This window comes from Prunus dulcis, chromosome 6, assembly GCF_902201215.1.
Source record: "Prunus dulcis chromosome 6, ALMONDv2, whole genome shotgun sequence".
In the NCBI taxonomy this organism is placed as follows: Eukaryota; Viridiplantae; Streptophyta; class Magnoliopsida; order Rosales; family Rosaceae; genus Prunus; species Prunus dulcis.
This window is the reverse complement of record NC_047655.1, coordinates 17695428-17710776: the sequence shown is the minus strand read 5'-3', so window position 1 is coordinate 17710776 and position 15349 is coordinate 17695428. Positions and strand designations below refer to the sequence as shown.

The 15349-nt window shown below is 37.3% G+C and overlaps 1 protein-coding gene across 1 annotated transcript; it reads right to left on the bottom strand.

Annotated features, from left to right (window-relative positions):
- Positions 1-5414: 5414 nt before the first annotated feature.
- LOC117633233 (protein DOWNSTREAM OF FLC-like) lies at positions 5415-6087 on the bottom strand. The gene is made up of 2 exons (XM_034366953.1): positions 5931-6087; positions 5415-5746 (listed from the first exon to the last, which is right to left on the bottom strand). The coding sequence occupies exons 1-2, from the start codon at positions 6085-6087 to the stop codon at positions 5415-5417; spliced, it is 489 nt and encodes a 162-aa protein (XP_034222844.1).
- Between the last annotated feature and the right edge of the window lie 9262 nt (positions 6088-15349).

Sequence of the window (15349 nt, the reverse complement as noted above, 5' to 3'; positions counted from 1 at the left end):
TTTTGCCAATTGCATTTCATCCTCGCAATATTGAACGAGCGAGTCAGGTGCTTTTTTAACCAACAGACTATACAATCCCATTTATTTTAGTCCCTCTTTCACCAAACACTGGTTTCAAAGTGTTATTTAAACTTGTCCTGGCTAGTCCAGCCTACCAAACATACCCTAAAAGTACTTTTTTAGTCCACAAACTCTCAAATCAAATTAAGCTGTACACATCAATTTTTTTTTTTGGTTAAAAAATGTACGCATTTCAACTAAATATGGCTCGTTTTAGTCTTAAAACTCAAATTTTTGCTCAATAAGGTCATATTCTCTCCAATTAGGGTTTTACATTTGGAGTCTATGTAGAGAGAAGATAGCATTGTTGAGCAAAATGTGTGAGCTACCATAGGTGGATAGGTTGTATTTTGAAGAAAATATCCCTTTAAAGTTGGTAAGAGACCAATTTTAATGAAGATTTTGACAAGATGCGATGAAAGGGACCAAACTGATGTGTGAATCAAAATATTAAAGACCAAATTGATTGATTAGAAAGTTTGAGAACTTAAGTGAGAACTTGAGAAAAGTCCAGGTACCATTTGTGATAAAAATATTTTATGATATACTTGTGTAGAAACACTTGTGTGAAACGGTTTTGCTATCCCCGGTCAATCATGACATGTCATGTGTGATAATTTTTCCATGTGGTAGCATGTGATTAGCTGGAGATAGCAAAACAATGCTATCACTGTTTCACACAAGTTTTTCTGGTAGTTGTGGGGTGTGCTTTGTAATCTTTGTTATATATGTTTGTGCAAATTTCTCACCGGAGAATATTCGCGGATGAATGTTCTTTCTCGTTCGTCCCTCCTTAGATTCCCTGCAAGATCAAGAAAACAATCAGAAAAACACCGGTGTGGTGGTGGCTAAGGGCCCTCCGATGCCAAGTCAATAATATCACGGGGTATTTCTGAAAGGTATGGAGATGTTTTCTCTATGGAAGAGATGGGTAGCATGTGAGCCAAGCAGGGGAGAGAGGTAAGTGTGAGAGGGAAAGGGGAATTTGACTAGAGAGAGAGAGAGAGAGAGAGAGAGAGAGAGAGAGAGAGAGAGAGAGAGAGAGAGTGAGAGTGAGAGTGTGTGTGTGTGTGTGTGTGTGTGTGTGTGTGTGTGTGTGTGTGTGTGTGTGTGTGTGTAATCTCTAGGGTTTTCGGGTTTTCCAAAGTTACATTCTTTGTCTTCCAACTTTAGCTTAAATATCTTTTCCTTTCTTGTAACATTCCTTTTTCCAATTAAGGAAAGAATAATTAAGAATTATTCCTCTCCTAATTAATTGAGTTGAGGGAAGTTATGGAAGGAAATAAATAGATTAAGGGAATTTATGGAATTTATTCCCTCAATCTAAATAGGTAATCCCCATATTGAATATATTATTAAATTAGAATATTGATTTAAATACTATATTCTTAGGGTTTGCTTATTTTTCACGTGGTGCCTCCTGAGTGTTCGTTGGATTTATTTACTTCTACAAATGCTCCCCAGCTTCTGCATGTCACACATGAGGCATGTAGGAGATGTGAAATACTCACTGAGCTTTTTAATTCCTAATTGTAGTTGGGCTTCCTTTGAGAGTTGAATTTATTTTCTCCTTGGAGTAGCCAATCAATATGCATGAGTAGCCAATCAACCAAATTGCTTTGGTCCTCAATTATCCTAGTCAGCTCGTCAACCTTGCGATTGAGATCTGCTTGGATGTTTGGGCAGGCATGAGAGAATTGTGTGGAGCCAAGTTAATGATAACCTAAAGTGCCTCCGGAGCACGAATAGGTGCAACGTTTAGGGGTTGCAGCGACAAAGGTGGGTGTGATGACACCTGCTCCATGACCGGTCCAAGCGTGGGGGCGGCGGCAGCATGGGAATTGCTAGTCTTGGTGTACCGTTGGGACTTGGTGACGCGGTGGAATTTGTGGCCATCGTCTTGCTCCTCATGGTGATACTTTTTACCATGGTTATTTCGAATGCTTCGAATGGATTTGATAAATGGAAAGGAAACAAATTTCCTTATTGAAATTTGTGTGAGCTTCGCTTTGAGTATATTTCAAGGCTCTAAATGAAAGCACCAAAATGTTTGTGCAAATTTCTCATGGGAGAATATTTGCGTATGAATCTTTTCTCTCGACCGTTCTCTTGCCAGATTCCTACAAGACAAATGGCGGTCAACGAAGAATCATCGGAGTGGTGGTGGCCAAGGGCTTTCCGATGTCTAAGTCAGTAAAATGGTCTTAGAAGATGCAAATAATAATGAAAGGACAGAGATAATTCTCTACGGGAAAGATGTGTGGCGTGGGAGCTGAGTAGGTAAGAGATGGTGATAGTTTGGGCTGGTCAACCACAAGTGTGAGAGGGAGAAGGGAATTCGCCTAGGGAGAGAGAGAGAGAGAGAGAGAGAGAGAGAGAGAGAGAGAGAGAGTGTGTGTGTGTGTGTGTGTGTGTGTGTGTGTGTGTGTGTGTGTGTGTGTGTGTGTGTGTGTGTGTGACTGTGACCCTTTGTCTTCTCCTCTTGTTTAAGTGTGTGTGTGTGTGTGACCCTTTGTCTTCTCCTCTTGTTTAAATAGCCTTCCATCTTTATAGCCTCTTCTTTTCCATTTCAGGAGGGAATAATCCTCCTTAAAGAGAATTATTCATTTCTTGAATAATTTGATTGAGGGAATTTATAGAATTTTTTTCCATCAACTTAAATAGGTAACGTCTCTATTAAATTTATAGTGCTGCTAAACGAATCTTAAAATTAATTGAGTATACTCTATGATCTAAGTACACGATAATATTTTAATCAAAATGTAATATTAACTAAGTACATCCTGTGTAACTACCAAAAATACCCTTAATACACTCTAATACACTAGCACACAAAGTAAAGAAAAAAAAATGAAAGTCTTTGGAAAGAAAAAAAGAGAAACATATCCCACCAATAGTCGGCTCCTCCAGCAACCACAAAGTGAAAGAAACTAAACGCCAACGTGTTTCACTTAGCTAATAGCTTGTATACCTCAAACGCAAGTCTTACCTGCACAAAAATCACAGGGCAAAACCATGAATTTTTCTACGGTTGAGCTAGCTACATTTTTTGGCTAAAACAAAAGTATACATTAAATCAAATAAACCATGCAATTCATAGCTACATTGACTAATTCCCAATAAGATTTAACTTAAAACAAATACATATTAGATGCAATTAAAAAAAAAATACAAATCATCAAAATGAATTTATATTTAACAACATAATTGAAAGTGTACCTATTAAAGTTGTGCCCTGACTGTCACATCTCGAGATCGAGATCGTCGTAGCACAATATTGTCTGCTTTGGGGCCCCTCTCTGCCTTCACGGTTTTGTTTCTAGGAACTCATCACGAGCAACTTCCCAGTGGGTCACCCATCCTAGAATTGGTCTAGCCCTAACTCGCTTAACTTCAGAGTTCCCATAACTTCGAAGCCAGTGAACTCCTAAAAGGCCTCGTGCTAGATGGAGGTGGGCATATACATATAAGGCACATCACCCCCTCTCTATTGGTTGATGTGGAATATTACAATCCACCCCCCTTAGGGGCCTGACGTCCTCGTCGGCACACTCGCACCACACGGCAGAGTGGCTCTGATACCAAATTGTCACATCCCGGGATCGGCTCCGCCGTAGCACGATATTGTTCCCTTTGGGCCCCCTCTCTGCTATCACGGTGTTGTTTTTTGGAAATCACGAGCAACTTCCCAGTGGGTCACCTATCCTGTGATTGCTCTAGCCCTAACTCGCTTAACTTCGGAGTTCCCATGTCTCCGAAGCCAGTGAGCTCCCAAAAGGCCTCGTGCTAGATGAAGGTGGGCATGTACATATAAGGCACATCACCTCCTCTCCATTGGTCGATGTGGGATGTTCCACTGACATCCTTTAGAGAATTGAAATATTTTTGTTATTGTCATATGAATCCATCTTGTTGCGAATCAACCTATCTATTAAATGATATTTTGTGACATTTTCGTTTCATCTTATTCGTAAAAAGGTGAATTTCATTGAGACAAATCTTTCTCTTATGGAGACAAATCAATGAAAATATTAAAATTGGAGAGTTAGGGATACAAATTTTACCAATGAGACTTTCATAACAAAGAATACAAAAGGAGACATGTATTTTTTTTGAGACTGCTACTAGGCTAAGTTTCGCATGTATATTTTTTATTTTAACATAGTTTATTATAATCAAGGATACTTAATTATGTGGGACCAATTAGGAAACTAGGATATAATTCTTTACGTAAGAAACTGCAAAGAAGTCATAAGACGATAGCCTCAGCTAATGGGCTATATAAGTTTAAAATTTTCTTTTCCAAAAAGCTACGTGGGCTACAACCCATTGTAGCCCACTAGGTAGTTCTGCCTGTTGAATTAACTGAACCAAACAAAATACATCACCTCAGTTGCAACCACAACCACGTCTCTAGAAAATCATCTTCTCTTTCTTATACAACAACACCAGTATCCTTTTTTATTTTCAGTATGTTGTAAATCATTATCTACAATAAGGAATCACGGAGGCAAGACAATAATTCAAGTAGCATATAAATAGAACAAAGAAATAGCATCTTACAAGTTTCAAGGCAAGACAATAATTCAACACAAGAATCAATTCAAGTTTAATGCAGGACCCCAAACATTCAATGACATCTCCTTGTGCCTTTGCCAGTGTTCAATTGCTATTTGATTAGGGTTGAATATGGTGAGTAGAGTACTTATTAAAATTATATTTGTTTCACAATTCAATATATCTTTTTTGGTCATTTTATAATAGAATAAATTAGTAATTCAATAAATAGTTTGATAGGTGTACTCAGTTAATTTTAGGGTTCGTTTAGCAGCACTCTAAATATATTATTAAACTTGATTTATTAGTTTAAATAATATATTTCTAGGATTAGCTTCTTTTCCAAGTGGCGCCTTCTGATTGGATGTCGGATTTATTTGCTCCCACAATATAAACCTCATATTTTTTAAAGATACTATTGATTTTGTTGCCAAAAAAAGAAGAAAGACATTGATGTTTTATTTTTGAAAAAAAAGAAAAAAAAAGGAGATGAAAGGTTTCTTCTTTTCTAGTGTATAGTTTTTTTCTTTTGTTACTGATCATGATTATTTAGCAGAAGGAGAGAAGTTCATCTATATTGAAAGCCACAATTGAGTGACCAAAATACATACATATATAGTGAAACAGAACATTAAGATTAAAACATTAACGTCCACAAACTAAACAAATTAAAGACAGACGGAGAACCAACACCATATCATTGAGATCAATGATAGGTTTATATAACCAACAGCATTATAGCTCAAATCTAAGATAGCCCACATGAACTAACAAGGCTGTATATAGCTCCTCCTCCTCTATTCTGGCTGATCATAGTTCAAGTATTGCTTTAGCAGTTCTTCACACCCAGCCAACGGCTGATCCTTGAAGAATCCCATGTTATTTGCGTAATGCTTGTCCTTAACGACGCCGTTGTAACGGGTGACCACCACGTTCGCACGTTTACGTCCCGGGTCTGCTGATTTACAGTCATTTACTGGGCTGCTAACAAGAACAGACTCACAGATTTGGTCCTCATGGTCATCTTCAACCAAAATGTTGTATGTTCCAGTTGCGTCGGTCTCTCCCTCAACACTGTAAGCAAGCTGCAAGGTGTTCCTGTATTTACACTCAATTCTCACAGTTGCACCTAATTAACAAGCACAGCATAACACACAATTCAAACAAAAATGTTTAGAAAAATCATCATACGTTTGTTCCGTCCGTACATAACAGGTAGGCTCATCTGTCACATAATGTGTTTAGCTATGTGATCAGAAAATGCGATATGCGAGTCAGCATAAATAGAAAACTTATGGCGTTACAAGGAGTACCGGGAATGTAAGTGGTGGCAGTGGTCTCAAAACCACAACGGCAAGTGTCGCAGTAGACGCGGCCCTGGATGTGGAAGGGGTTGCCCAATGTGCGTGCGCTGACAAGCCCCGGAAGCACACAGAGAGCAAACAACAACAAAACCCTAGAGATGGCCATGGCTAAATAGAAACAATCAGCAATCAATTAAGTGTTGGCTGAGCCAAGTCCAAAGAGAGGAGGGAAATGCTCGAAGAAACTGAAGTGTAAAATGTGAAGAAACAAGTGAAAGCAAATGGGATTTAGTGCATTCATATAATAGTGAGGGTCTTGGATCAGTCACATGCACCGCCATTGAAATTAGAGGGCGTCTTGCGGGCCATTTCGTGTGCCCTTTCCTCCGCTTGGCATTAACTGCAAGGAGTAAGATCCATTTTCTGCCAGCATTTTATAATATTTGGGGCATGAATTAAGATTATAAAATAAGAACCTGTCTTATATATCTATTGCATGCGAAAGAATGGAGAAAGTCTGACCCAGGTTCTTTTCACATTTTCTGCCATTCACATTCACATTACCAAAATAGGAGAGAAACTTTTGTGATCGTAAACATATCCATAATTCATGCTCGCGTATATTGGGTTGTTTTTAATATTTTTAATATTTAAAATTCTCAAATAAAAAATTTATAACTCTCAGTTATGCTAGTTGACATCTGTCAGCAAATTAAAGAGGCGACATGGAAGGGAACACCAATTTAAAGACAATGGATTCACTCCCAATCAAAAGAGGCCTAACCACCTAATGCCTATGGAAAGGAGAATAGTGCAAAATAAGTTACGAGAAGAAGGAAAAAAATGGACCTTATGAGTACGAGGCACATTCAACAAATTGTTGTTGGGCCTTTTTCTTTTCCTTTAACTTCTTAAATGTCCTGTATCCGTGGAACTTTCATATGTTTCCAAAGAACCTTTTGTGGAAATTACATCTATAACTTAATCTCTGTTTAAAAAAATAAATTAAAAAAAATGCCCTAGAGTGTATTGACTACACAATTCCTAAAGAAGAGAGTTGGATATTTTTCTTCTTCCTCTTTTGAGTACTGTAGACCTACCTACTACATTTATACATGCATGTGCATGACCTAGAGTGATGGATGCGAAAGAATTAATATATGATCTCCCGAAGCAGATCCATGGACAAAGAAGTCGAAGTTGACGAAGCTTTCCAAAATATATTATAGAGGAATTGTACTGCATGTTCTATTCATTGCTCAATATCATTTTGCTTATATTGTGGCCATCTTTCACACTGAAAATGAAGAAAAACATGTGCATAATACATATAATATATATTTTAGATGCACACTTCTTGGGGTCTGGAGTCAGCAACCGATGCATCGATCACATGGGATCAAGTGATCTACATTCGGTTTTTCTTTAAGAGTATTTCATTTTTCTCAATATGGGAGTACTTTTATTTTTTCTTTGGGTATAAGGGTTCGACCCCAGAAATGGGGCCATGATTTCAAGATGAACTGGGGGTGGGTTTTTAATCTTTTTAGAGCAACTCCACCCATTTGCCTTTAGCCATGGCAAGGGTGGAGCTAGGGCAAGCACTATTTACGTAAATAGTGCTTGCCCTTGCAAATAGTAAATTGTGTCTCCACCCGTTGCCCTAGCTAAGGGCAATTACTATTCATTTTTTTGTTTTTTTCACAAATGTTTTAATAAAAATAATTAATTTAGATAATATTTTTGGATAATATTTTTGGGTTCGTACATATCAATATTTATTATAAAATTCATATCTCAATCGGAAAATTTTTTGGTATTTATAGAAAAAAAAAAGAGTATTTTTTTGGTATTTTTTTTAAAAAAAATTCAATTTTTTTCATTTTTTTATTGCACAAAAATTGGCTGCCGTTGGATTGGAGAAAAAAATCTGATCGGAGAGCTCAGAGTGCGACACGTGGACTTTTAGTGGTACTGTAGCACTGCGGGGGCACTGTAGCGATACTGTAGCTAGCTGACGTCAGCAACCGAGTTTTGGACCTGGGGCTGGTTTGGCCTTCGGGCTGGCCCGAGTTGGTGGGTCCCACACCAAACTCGGGCTTGGGCTGCACGCTGGAGGGACTTTTTTCTTTTTTTTTTTCTGCCCTTGCCTCGGGCTGGGCTCCATCAGTGGAGCTGCTCTTATATAAAAAAAAAATTATATACGCATACTTTGTGTTATATATATATAAATTAAGAGTGGGAGGCACCACAAAAGCCGAAAAGCCCAAACAAAGCAGCCCAGGCCTACTTCTGCCCCCCTGTTCGACCTCTCCGAGGTTTAAGAATGCAGAAGAGTAAAGAATCTCTAGGTAGAAAGCCCGAGTTGTTTACTTGCCCCGACTATGAGTAGTGACAACCTAGTCAGCAGACCTAATTTAAGTAATATGCTCGGTTATAAGTAGTTTGAAATTTTTTTTTTTTCTGATGCCTAGTCAGAAGACTTAATTTAAGTAAAAGTATTTGAAGAACTCCTCAATAAAAAGGAATTATATATATATATATTATACATGAAGTTAAATTTATAATAAATTTTTTTTTGAAAGCTACAACATTAAATTATTATAGCTTCGTGTACATTTAATGAGGGCAAGACATTGTGTTTGTTCGTTCAATGAAAATTATACTCCTCTTAATAGAGCCACGAGGTATTGCATTGCGTTTTTTTCTTTTCTAAATAGTCATTTTCAAAAGAAATTGATTTTATTTTATATGAAAACTTAAAACCAAGCAATCTATCATTCGACAATATTTGTTTAAGGATTTTATTTAAATGTGTAATGGATTCAGATTTATCAAAACTTATGCAGAAGATTTTTAATTGATTGACTTCTGCACTATTAAAATATTATTATTATTATTATTATTATTATTATTGATTTTTATAAATTCTACGGACTTGGGCTCATGTTGAGTTGCACATACTTTTTTTTGGGATACAAGCCTCTTATGAGGAACTTTGCCTTTTCATCACAGGAGTAAAAACAAAACGGGTGAACAATAATGTAGTTGCAATATCAATATCATCAAAATGACACTACGTAATGGAGATAAATTAAGGGTTATTTATGGATATGCCCCTATGCTTTCAAAATAGTCTCAGATTACCACATGTTTTTTGAAATATCTCAATATACCACCTATACTTTCAATAAGTGTCTCATGTTAGCTATTCTATCATATTTGAGAGAAGTTCTGTTAGCTGATGTGGCCCCCACTTCTTTTCAATCTCAAGGGAGAGGAAGGGTTAATCAGGTTGAGAAAATGGGGAATTTAGGAGAAAATGGAGAATTTGGGAGAAGAAGGTTAGGTTGAGGGAATTTCATATTTGGGAACCTGGAGTTTCAGATTTGGGAGAAAATGAGGGATTTGGGAGAAAATGGGGAATTTGATTTGGGGATTTCATACTTGGGTGAAGAAGGATGGTTTGAATGTTGTGGGGATATCCCAAATCTGAAATCCCTATATCAAATTTCCCCTTTTCTCTCAAATCTGAACCTCCAGATTCCCAAATCTGAAATTCCATCAACCTAACATTCTTCACCTAAATTCCTCATTTTCTCCCAAATTCTCCCTTTTCTCAACTTGACTAACCCTTCCTCTCCCTTGTTAAGAGATTGAAAAGAAGTAGGGGCCACATCAGCTAACGGAACTTCTCTCAAATATGATAGAATAGCTAATGTGAAACACTTATTGAAAGTATAGGTGGTATATTCAAACATTTCAAAGAAGAGGTGGTAATATGAGACTATTTTGAAAGCACAGGGGGCATATCCATAAATAAGCCATAAATTAATGTTGAGACATAGCCCCTGATGAGCACCCTTCAACTAATTTTGATCCTTTGAGTACATATTCAGCTCCTTCTGCTGGATAGATTATATCGTAACCCTCCTAAGTATCCAGCAACCGTTTGCTCCTCTGGTTCTTCAAGTCCACAACGAATCATGAGTAAATCAAATTCTTCCTTGTACTCATCTACGGACTTGCTACCTTATTGAAAATTATACATCTTTGAATACCATTCTTGTAGATAGTTTTTAGGGAGAAACTTCTTCTGTAACTCCTTTTTCATGTTGTCCCTAATGTGATTCTTGCTTTCCCTAGCCTTTCCCTTAACTGCTTCCACCAAGCTGATGCAAACTTGGTCAATTTAATAGCCATAATTTTCAGCATACAATGATTTGGAACTTCTTTATAGTCAAAGACCCTTTCGACGGTGTTCAACCAATTGATAAATTCGTCGGGCTTAATACTTCCTTCAAATTCCATAATGTCTACCTTCATATTGATGTCATTGAATGTGTTATTGAACTGAATAGCATGTTCATATACAGCCTCTTCACCTGGATCTTCATGCGGAGCGCGAAAGGGGTTCTTATCGTCACCAAGACTGAGATCATCATCGTGATGATTCTGAGTTTTGAAGCGACACAATTGCCTTGTTAATTGATGCACTTGCCTTCTCAACTCCTCATTCTCGATATCACGAGGATCACGTCCTTGCTGACCATGTCGTCCCCGAGTTATCAGGTCGTAGAGTGACTGAAGAAAACAAGATCCCAAGAAGGATGCTCCGATACCAATTGATGCAGTTCGACTTGAGAATTGGGATAGGATAACAAGAAGCTAAAGAAGAAGTTTGACAACAAACTCAATAAGCAACAATTTTTTTTTTTGGGTCAAGCAATAAGCAAAAGTTTTCTATTCAAACTTGGATTCCCAATGATGCTAACTTCTCTAGTCTTGGAATCTAGTGAAGGAAACATGCACATAATGCTTAGGAAATGAACTTTAGCTACAACCTATACAACAAAAACATTCTAAATGGCGGATTCATTTTATTTATACTAGTTGAGCTAAACCTTTTTCATTTTAAACCAAATATCTTAGTCTAGTCTCTTTGAACACAAATAGAAAAAGGAAAAAGGAAATAGATCTTTACCCTTGATGATCTTTTCTTAATTTCTCAAGAATGAACACCTTTGTTGGAAAGACCTTTTGTTTCTCTTGATTTTGACTCATTCACCTTAAAGCTCCAAGATTGGAGTCCTCTACCTCACCACACCAAATGCTCCTAGACATGAAGAGAAGGCAATCAAGAAGTATGGATGTTAGTCTACTTCTTGATTGGACCAATTTTTGGTTTATGGAAGTTGAGATACAAAGACGATCCCTCATCAACCAAAGTAGGAAACCAAAAACTTTAGCTAGGTTTTCTCAAACACTTAGCTTATATAGGACAACACAAAAAGGCAAGGGGAGAGCTCCCCTTAGTTGCCGAATTTTGGGTGGGTATTAGGACTCCATTTGGTTCATGAGTTATGTCATCTTATGCCACTTATCCCTTGGGCCTAATATCCTTTTGGGTTATTTTGTCCCTTTTTCTTTTTAAAAGCCCAATCCAATATTTCTATATGTCAATAGTAATTCCATAATTAATCTTTTAATTATAATTTAACTACTTTAAATTATAATTATAGTCTTACTTAATTGACCCGGTCGAACTATTTGACTTTGGTCAATTGCTCTAGTCAACATGTTGACTTTTGATGGTTGACTTTGACATTTGATTATCAACCATTCACTTGTGTCTTCTCATTTCATTTCTCCTCATTTGTACCTCTAATCACATTCTTTGGGTGTGCAAATCCGTAGGTTCCCTTTAGCAAGATAGTGGGTTGACTCAACTCCTCAGAGATGGTATACAAATTCAATTCCACAATTCAATTCTTCCTATTAATAATTGAAAATTTTTAGGACATCCACAAACTATGGTTATCGCCTAGCAACAAGTCACGGTTATCCGAGCTAAATGAGACGTTGTGAAAGAACCTATTCAAATTGGAATGACTGTGCAATTAAATCCTTCTATTATGTCAATACTCCTTATTCACATTATTAGATCATGAAATTTGATTGTCAATATCCTAATATAAATCATTCCTTTTATATGATTATCCTGGTAAGATTTGAAGACTTTTTCTTCCACTACTCTGCGTAGAGATTTGACCAATCATATCTTGGAGTATTCTCTCTCCTTTACTGAGAGTAGAGATTCTTTGTTGTATATTCATTTGCTTCTATGATTCTATTGAGAATCCTGATGAGCACCTTTAAGCTATGCTTAATTCAACATGACCGTATAGTGCCCTCAAAGATTAACAATATAGCCACAAAACATCTATGATGCCTCAGGTCTAAGGATTATTTTGCACCATTCCAATTTATAAATTCCAGCTTGACATGTGAGTAAAGACTTCCATGTTGTAACTCATGTGTTGGATCGCGTTCAGTGTACTTGTTCTTCTACAAGCACCTACATACATATCAATGTGTCTCCACACTTAATGACTTGAGACTTTGCGATTCCCTATATATAAATACGATACTGTGTGTATTGGTCTTTGCGGAATATTGACGTCTAATCAACATTCATATTACCAGGAACATATTCAGGATTTAAGGATGATGAGAAGTCTCCATGTATGCAATCTCGTTGCATAGCTCTCATATTCACTTGTGTATTCCTTGGACTATAGTTGTTCTACATATTGAAAGATAATATAGGATGATTTAATATATAAAACAACATTTCCTTCCCATGATAACATAATATGTCTTTTATCAAAGATGTCCTTAACTCTAACTATTACACAATTAGTTGGCTTTAAAGGTATATTTCTAACACCTAATGGGGTTTACACCTTTCTTTTTGGGCAGGCTTTGGGAATAATATTGTTGGAGTTTTTATATTTAAACCTTGCATTTCTCTTTGTTCACTCCATATTCTAAGTTCACCCCAACTTCTAATTTAAATTTTTAGAATTTTTAAGAAAACCTCACTATCTTCCAAAACTATCCTTAAATACACACCCAACATAAGAAAAACAAAACAAAAGAAAACTCATCAATCCCACACTCCACTATCTTGCCCCTCACCAATCTACTTTCAAGATTAGTGATTGACATCTAATTCCAACTATCGTTACTTATTGTAAAACAGAGAGACTCACAATCTTTACCTTCCTTGAGGAGCCTGCTCAAATTCTTGCACAAAATTCAAAAGTTTTCTTGGGGAAATCAGCAAGTGGTCTTCCTGATGGCAACTTCTCACATTACATACCTCAATTGATGACCCACAAGCCATTATTTGCATACCGTATTTAGGGTTTGTGAAGAGAAAATGAGAGTGTAATATGTTTCTTAGATTGAAAGAGATGAGTAATCTAGCAATAGTGTGTAGAGGAGTTTATGTTTTTTTTTTTCTAAAACTTAATATGAAGATGGTGGGGTGTGTGTAGGGTTTAAGGTTAAGTATTAAGTTGGATGACATTTTTTGTCCTTTTACACAATAATAAAATTTAAGAGATTAATGATTTAAATATTGGAATGAACAAAGAAAAGTGTGGGGTTTAAATAGAAAAACTCTATTGTTATTGAAATATTGTGCCCCAGTTTTTATTTCACCTGTCACTCTTTGGATGGTCCCTCATCACGAAGGTCTTGATATTACACCAAAATTAATAACATCACGTCTGACATACTGTAAGGGCTTTTTTTTTTTTTTTCCAGTAGCTGCTACGGGCATGGGCTGTCGTAAATGGCAAAATGGATGAAATTTCCCCTTGAGCCTGAGTTCGAAGATCAAGCCCCAAGAATGCTTCGAAAGGACAGAGGTGCCTTAGGAAACACCTTGGTTACCTTCACCAATGAAAATAACAACAGCTTACAAATAAATTTTCTAGCTTGGCATGAGAAGCTTGTGGCATGGGAGCAAAATTGTCATGAGTTTAGCACTGAAGAGAAAACTAAGTTTCCCTAGGGGGAAGATGGGGTATTAAGGTAGGAGAGAAAGGATTTTGCAGAGAGGTATGGTTGAGCATGAGGAAAAAGAGAGAAAATGGTGGCTTGAGTGTTTTTTCGGCAGCTTGACAGAGACTCTGTCAAGTGTTAGAACAGCTTACCAAGAGGAAAAACTAAGGGAAAAGGATGGGATGAGCACGAAATTGCTGGGTTTTGGGAGTAAGAGAGGAAGCTTGCTCTCTGATGTGGTTGATGCTTGTTGGGTAGAAGAGGCCCCTTTTATAACTGCTGGAAGCCATCATTTTCCAAGAAACCCTAATGGTTTCTATCCAATTTGGCCAAGTCTTTCCCTTCCTTTTTCCCCTCATCTCTTCAATCATCTTATTTTGGTGAAATCCACTCTGCCCATTTGCACAAAATCAGGGATTTTTGGGAGCTCAAGGCCCCCTTTCCCGCGGCTGTTTCAGACTCCTATTTTCAGCCATCTCCTTCCTTTCCTTTTTTTATTTTTTATGGCCAGGTCTGATGAGGGAAAGAGAATGAGTATACATGCTGGTTCGGAGGGCAGCTCCTTACGCGCTAATATCTCTTGGTCTCTTGGATGTTTTGCTTGAAAACTTGTTCCTTCCTTACCAACAACCCACATGGTCTTCCAAACTCCTTCGTGGCTTTATCTTTCAGCCAAAAGATGGAGTCTTTGCTGCTTGCTATTCTAATTGTATAGGTCTTCTAGGATAGGAAGTCAACCTACCAAACAAATGGGCCACCTTCATCAAATATTGGGCTATAGGGGTTAATTTTAGTGGACCATTTTGATTGGGCTTTTTGGTTGGGTTATTTTAGTTGGATTATTTTCCTTTTTGTGCTCAACCATATATTTGGGCCTAAGAAATGGGCTTGGGTTCCGAGGCTCCCAATCAACCCGGAACCTCTATTTCCCGACCCATCAATGGGTCTCATGACAACTTATTACCATCCATACCACAACCCACTCAAGCAAGCCCCAGGCATCTTGCGTGGCTTGGGCCCACTTAAGCTTGTAGCGTGACATGTTGTTTATTTGCTTGGCGTAGCATGTATGCAAAGCGGGTTTCGCCTGCCCAAATCAAGTTTCTTCTTGATAAGGTATCGCATTGGACCGAGAATTTATTTGGGCCGAACTGTGGATTTTTTGAGCTTCAACAGATGCCAACGTTTACACCCCACTTCCATTTTCATTAATGTAAATACATAAGTAATTCGTAATCAGAATCCAACTCTTCATTTTGATTCTGATTACAAATTAGTACACATGCCCTTGGTTTAGTATATGTATAGATTTTTTTTTTTTTTTCCTTTTAAAATTGTGATTATACACAAAGGGAAAGTGATCTCATTTCAATTTCTGGTCACGAGCCACTCAAAAGTCAAGGCTGGCTCTACTTCGGGTGCTCCCTCCAATTCCACACCCCCACAACACACACACACACACACCCCCCCCGCCCCCCCAAACACCATTTAAATAATAATATGGATATTAATAAATCCTTTAGCTAAAATTAAAGGTCTTAAACAGAAAAAGATTGCATGTTATGAGCAATTCA